This window comes from Tupaia chinensis, unplaced genomic scaffold, assembly GCF_000334495.1.
Source record: "Tupaia chinensis unplaced genomic scaffold, TupChi_1.0 Scaffold000600_1, whole genome shotgun sequence".
NCBI classification, from domain to species: Eukaryota; Metazoa; Chordata; class Mammalia; order Scandentia; family Tupaiidae; genus Tupaia; species Tupaia belangeri.
This window is the reverse complement of record NW_006160117.1, coordinates 6703872-6711099: the sequence shown is the minus strand read 5'-3', so window position 1 is coordinate 6711099 and position 7228 is coordinate 6703872. Positions and strand designations below refer to the sequence as shown.

General features: G+C 34.0%; 1 protein-coding gene across 1 annotated transcript in view; it reads right to left on the bottom strand.

Moving 5' to 3' along the window:
* Nucleotides 1-1216: 1216 nt before the first annotated feature.
* GK (glycerol kinase) overlaps nucleotides 1217-7228 on the bottom strand; it is a 98486-nt gene continuing 92474 nt past the window's right edge. The window contains exons 24-25 of the mRNA XM_014591575.2: nucleotides 4220-4306; nucleotides 1217-2409 (exon numbers count right to left, since the gene is read on the bottom strand). Coding sequence (XP_014447061.1) covers nucleotides 2399-2409; nucleotides 4220-4306 — 98 coding nt within the window. The 3' untranslated portion in view covers nucleotides 1217-2398. The remainder of the gene's footprint in view (nucleotides 2410-4219; nucleotides 4307-7228) is intronic.

Here is a 7228-nt window from a genome sequence, read left to right as displayed (position 1 = left end):
TTTGAACAGTGATTTTTTTTTACAATTATTTACAATTAACTCAACCTACTTTTGTAGAAACATAATTATGTTTAAAAGTATCCCTGCCACAAAGTGTTAATTTCACAGTACCTTTCTATAAGCATTTATGTCACTGGTGTGGGAACTTTATTACAAATATCCAGCATATCCAATAATTCAGAAATAGCACAATCAGAACAGGAAATACAAGCTCCCATTAATTCAAACAAAACAAAATCTTTTATATTAACATATAAAGATTTTCCCATTCAGCATTGATTGAGTTCTTACAACATGTAATAAGAAATATTTTGATATTCTTGGTTTCATTGAAAGGCTTTTCTAATGGTAAACATTTTTTTTTCAATTATAATATGACATTAAATAGAGAAAATTCACCGTCATACAAGATAGAAATTGGATTGAAGGAGATTTTGAGCTTTATTTCTAAATTTGTTGTCTTCTTAGGTTGTTGTTGTTTTTTTTTTTTTTGACATTCTCTCATCTCCTCAAAAAGGCCCCAAATATGTCTAAACTTAATTCAAAGGAAAAATGACTTTATTTGGACATTTGCTTGTGTTTGAAAACAACATTTACTTTAATACTCCACAGTTTTTTCATTCTTTTTGAAAACATATATCCAGCTAAGACAAATAAAAAGGTAAGGTATAAGAAATGTAGTTGAAATCACAATAAAGTACATTTTCTTTTATTGACATAGAACATATATTTAAAGTTTAAGTGTTTGGCTCTTTAAGAAAAAATTTCTCCTAGTAAATAATATGCATAACCGTTGCCCAAAAATGTATACAGCTGTTTCCCTAAAAATATTTATATACATAGTAGTCCACTTAAGACCAGCCCTGTTATACTGGTGTGGGAACTTTATTACAAATATCCAGCATATCCAATAATTCAGAAATAGCACAATCAGAACAGGAAATACAAGCTCCCATTAATTCAAACAAAACAAAATCTTTTATATTAACATATAAAGATTTTCCCATTCAGCATTGATTGAGTTCTTACAACATGTAATAAGAAATATTTTGATATTCTTGGTTTCATTGAAAGGCTTTTCTAATGGTAAACATTTTTTTTTCAATTATAATATGACATTAAATAGAGAAAATTCACCGTCATACAAGATAGAAATTGGATTGAAGGAGATTTTGAGCTTTATTTCTAAATTTGTTTTCTTCTTAGGTTGTTGTTGTTTTTTTTTTTTTTGACATTCTCTCATCTCCTCAAAAAGGCCCCAAATATGTCTAAACTTAATTCAAAGGAAAAATGACTTTATTTGGACATTTGCTTGTGTTTGAAAACAACATTTACTGTAGTACTCCACAGTTTTTTCATTCTTTTTGAAAACATATATCCAGCTAAGACAAATAAAAAGGTAAGGTATAAGAAATGTAGTTGAAATCACAATAAAGTACATTTTCTTTTATTGACATAGAACATATATTTAAAGTTTAAGTGTTTGGCTCTTTAAGAAAAAATTTCTCCTAGTAAATAATATGCATAACCGTTGCCCAAAAATGTATACAGCTGTTTCCCTAAAAATATTTATATACATAGTAGTCCACTTAAGACCAGCCCTGTTATAATCTACCGAATACAATGTGCTCTTAATTTATAAATGGGCTACCCTCGGTATATAAAATATATAGGTATGTATGTTATACATCCAAAGTAAAAAATATAAAAAGGAGAGATGAGAAAAAAAAAAAAGTGTCCTTCCCTATAAGATCCAGGCAGAAAGTCATAATTATTGAGACCCAAGTAAAATGTCTTCAGAATTTCAGTTTTGGCAAATATTTTTCAGAAAAACCTCCAAACTACGAGAATACCAAATTTCTATTTTAAAAATTGAGTAGGGGTTTCTGTTTAAACAATCAGTAAAGATAGGGTCTTCCAATGTGTAGAAAAGAAGACTTTTGGGGGGGTCTGTAACAAATAAACAAAAAGTTGCTCATTCTTAGCAGGTTAGTAATCACTCCTTCATCAAGTGTATGTAGTGCAAAGAATGAAATCCTGGTCCATTAGCGTTTGAAGAAGTTTGAGGAAAAAATTCCAACGGGATCTGAATTCCTTCTAGACCTTAGAGGAAATAGGGCAGGATGTCCTGGCCATGGGGTGGGTCAGCCCCAAAAGTAGCCAGCCAGCCCAATCTTAACTGTCAATGTTTAAAAAATAGACCAAATGTTTCTATAGCATTCTTTCTGCTGCAGTTTCTTTATTTCAAGCCGCAGATCTACTTGGAGGGTCATGCAGCAAGTGGCTAATTAATAAAATCAGAGTCTACGAATAGTGTCATCACATTAAAAGACAGAATCACAGGATTCTCTCATTATGTAAAAAGCTCGCATCTTGGGAATCGACGAGTTGGTATGCTTTATGGAATACCTAAAATGGGGGACAAAAACCACACATGTCAATAATACATAGATGCAATTCAGGAGTTAAAGCAATGAAGACTATGCAAGCATTTATTGAGCTAGAAATTCCACATGATTTCTAAATAATGCTCTCAGTTAAAATGTGGCATACAGAACCGGGCCAATCCCCAAATTAGCAAATACGGCAACTGTGGCTAACTGTTTACCAAGACAAATAATTGCCACTGTTCTCAAATTTCAGTTATTTAAAGAGAGAAGCTGATGGGGAGGACCATATGCAATTAGAAGCCTTAGAATTCAGACACTTGATGTGTATCCATCCTCCGGCTTAGAGAGATGCTGTGCCTCTCAATTTCCACACAGAGCAGATCTTTTCAGGCTGCCGTGGTATCAACGGGGACACAGGGAAAACAGAAAATGAATGAGAACTTTCAGTTGCCGTGTCATTTCTATCCTTTTCCAGACCATCATTATGAAGTCGAAAACATTCAGGATAATGAAAAGTAATAGAACTTTTCCTAAATTTGGGGGAACTTTCTTTATCAATGTAAATTACAGTTCTCATGGGAATGTTTAATTTCCCACCAAACATTCCTCTAAAGCAGAAAGAGGACAGATACGTGGTAATTCTTTCCAGATTTATGCCTACAGAAGCTCATTGTGAGGGATAAAGCATTAATACCAAAATAAGGGACTGTCAGTACAAAAAGCAGACAATTTGAACAAAGTTATTTTGCATATGTTTAAATATGAAGAATATAAGAAAAGGCAATCTAATCTAGTTTTACATTCTCATGTAAATAACCCAACTTTTCTCATTAATTTAAAGTTAATCTAATGGTCTGTTGATGTAAATAGTTTTCATTTCTTGTCTACATATTGATACTATTGATAATGCCACGTTGAATAAATGCTTGTCGGGTTTCTACAAATAGGTGTTCCCCCCACATCAATAAAATTTAAATTTTATACTTTAGACCCAGCTCATCATCTTATTAATTAAGAGCAATAATTCAAGTCTCTTCAATCATGAAGATTTTCTTAAAAATAAAATTTCATTTCATGGCAACATATGGAACAAAAAACAAGCTATTTCTATTTCAGCCAGTGCTCTGAAGAAAAATTGAGCTATCATCAGGAGAAGCTTCCCAAATGGCTATTACATTTAAATTAACAGATTATGCAATGTATTTTATAACTTGCTGAGCCATTTTACTTATATAAGGATATTTAGTAGAAGTTAATGTGCAAAAATAATTCGACTTTCATTTCAACTCCATTTTATTTACGCAATAATTTTTAGAACTTCAGTTTACAAAATATATTCTTTCAACTAAAATTAAAATGGCTAGACATCTCCCCCAGTTTTAGAGTTTTCCAGAAACTCTGCTAGCATGCCCTGGCCAAAATTCTTGCCAGAATTAACGTATTAAGACTTGCTTTCAGGAGTCCAAAACACTACATACATTTGAAAGCCAATTTAACGCGTGTCAAAATTAAACTTTCACTTTCATCTGGCACTCTGAGAAGTCCTTTTGTTTCATCAATAACATTAGAACTGTCACTTTGGCTTATTGCTATAGTTGACGGCAAAATGTAGCCCCTCAGAGAAATCATTACCTGCTAACACTATAAAAGGTTAAGCAGAGTCACAATTTTTATTCGATATGCCCCAAAAGATTAATTAATCAATTAATTCATTGATTTCCAGGTTCTTAAACATAGGAAGAATGAAAAACACTGACAACTTTCCGCTGAGTTATACACAAATACATTCATGCTAACTAGTAAAATGTCTAATTGAAAGAGTAACTAACCTGAGATGTACCTTGCTCCGATTAACATTACCATGCTACTCACTATAAAAAAGCCCAAGGGCAGACTACAGAAGATACTAGGGTCACCTGTGGTCATCCAAGTAGAAGAAATTCCAGTCAAGAAACCAAAAGAGAGACACATAATTACAATAGTTGTGTTAGGAATCACATGAGAGCAAAACAAAATAAGTTATAAAAATAGTATATTCATAAAAGCTAACAAGAGGTATTACTTCAAATCAAAAATATAATCAATATTGAAGGCTTATGACAGTTAACAAACAATACGGATAGCATGCCACGAGTCACCAGGAACATAATACATATAGACCAATGTTAGCCTTCCACTGGTAAAGCCGCAGAGAGCCCTGGAGAACTTTTTGGGAGGCTGTTGATTTTATTTCTTGATATTTTTCCCTAAAATACATTAAATGAGCAATTGGAGTTCCCTAAGTTCAAACTGTAGGGCCTGTGATAATATCAGAGAAGAGTTATATTAGTCTACTGAAAATGAACTTATACTATTTTTGCTAAAATATTGGTTTGGTTTTATTGTTTTAAAAATAGAATTTGGTGTGTAAGGAAATGCACCAGACATGTCTGCATTGAAAAACTTTTTGTATGCTGTGATTATGCTTAGGGGATGAATGTAAATGAATTAATTAAAAAAAAAAGCTTCAGGGGGGAAAAAAAAAACCCACGAAAACTGTTTTTCTTGAAATTTAAAAAAAAATGCATATGTGATGACTGCAGTAAGCTATATAGCCCCAGCTAGGTGCTACTTTATAGTATGTTCATTCTACTGACTGAGAATTATGCCTAAAGTCAAACTTGTGTTCATGGATATGTATATATCAGCTGTGCTTGCTATTGGAAATGTTTAGATTAATTGAGTTCTTTAGTGAAGCAATAAGATGGGGGGAAAAGGCATAGAAAGCAACCATGTATACCAGAGACAGTGTGGGAGGGTGGGGCACGGCAGAGGGTGAGAGAGAGGGAATCAAGGATGGGGAAAAAAAGCAAAATATACAGGAAACAAGTGAAAAATTATTTGTTGACAATAATACGTATGTTGATGTGTTTGACTGAGCCAATACAGTGTATTCTGGATGGGAAATCTCATTTTGTATGCTGTAATGATGTATAGTGAATGAATGTAAATAAATTTAAATTAAAAAAAAAAGAATAAAAAAAGGAAAAACTACATTTAGGCACCAGCAGGTGGTGTCGTGGTCAAGATGCTGGACTCCCGCTCCCACGTAGTCGACCACAGTTCAAGTCCCAAACCCAGTGGCTTAAACTCACGCCGGGCACGTGTGCATGCATGCCCAAGATCCCGAGAGGAGAATGGAGGAGAAGGAATTTCATCATGGCCATCTCCCCTGGGGGGTGATTTCTCACTTTCTAGCTCTCTTTCTGGCAAGTGCACATGCTCTATAGCAAAAATCTCTCTTATAAAAGAAAGAAAGAAAGAAAGAAAGGAAAAACTATATTTAAAAAGTTACCTAATAACATGATTGTTATTCTGATATTTTCTCACCTGTATTCTCTTGGAATCCCTTCATTTAAGGAATAGTCATTATATAGCTCCTTTTCTTGTATTTTTAAAAATTTATTTTTATATTTTTTTTGGAGAGGTTTTCGCTATAGGGCATGTGCGCTCGCCAGACAGACAGAGAGAGACATAGAGACAGAAAGCGAGAAATCACCCCCCAGGGGGGATGGTCACGCCGCAATCCCTTCTCCTCCATTCTCCTCTCGGGATCTTGGGCACACACGCACACGCGCCCGGCATGAGTTTTAAGCCACCGGGTCCGGGACGCGAACTGCAGTTGACTACGTGGGAGTCCAGCAACATAGCCATTACACTAACTGCTGGTTCCCCAAAATTTATTTTTAATTACGATTCTTAACTCTTTTTTTAATTTTAAAAGTTGTATATGTAGAAAAGTCCACATTCTTGATAAGTTTATTCAAAAATAATATTCAAGAGTTAAGAAAATACAATCATTAGACAAAGGAGCTTCATTGAAATATAGTTAAAAATTCTCTGAGGGCATATTTGGTAGTAAACTGATAGCCAGTTCTTTGTTTTTTGGAGAGAGGACTTTCATCCTCTCACCACACATTTCTTGCCTCTTAGAAGGTAGATTTTTATTAAAGAGGGACATAAGCAATTTTCCCTATTTTACTACTGCTTATTTTTTCCAAATAAAAACAAGGTTTAATTTTTTTACATATTTGTAGAGATTATATTTTAATTTGATTTTTAAAAGAGAAATATATTTTCCAGTTCTTTCAGAGCAACTCATCAACTATGCTAAGTTACAATAACTGACTTTTTTTCTGATGTCCATACATCAGTTTTAGTTTGAAAAGACCCTAAGGATTATCTGCTTTCATGAATCCTAGTCAATTTAGGTGCCATCTACTTAATGAAGGTTTTTCCCCTTCAGTGATAAATATATAAATATTTACACATATGTACCTATTTTCACATATACATAAGGATACTTTTAAAAGTTCATAAAAAACAAGGGGACCAGCAGGTGGCAGAATGATTATGTCACTGGACTTCCACAAGACCAACTGGTTTGAGTCCCAGACCTGGTGGCTTAAAAATCATGCCAGGTGCATGTGCACGTGTGCCCAAGGTCCCGCGAGAAGAATGGAAGAAAATAGATTGCAGCATGGCCGTCCTCCCCCTGAGGGGTCATTTCTCACTTTCCCTCTGACAGTCTCTGCCTCTCTTTCTCAAGCAAGCGCATGTGCCCTATGGCAAAAACAAAAACAAAAACAAAACAAACAAACAAAAAAAACTCAAAACCCTCTAAAAAAGAAAATAGAGTTCATGAAAAGTAGAATTAAAGTATGAGTTTATTTTGGTGCAAATTTTTTTTAATTTGCCAGAGGGCATGTGTACTTGCCAGGGAAAGACAGAGATAGAGAGAGAGAGAAAAAAAAACCCTCAGTGGGGCATGGTCAGGCTGCAATCCTATCTCCTTTATT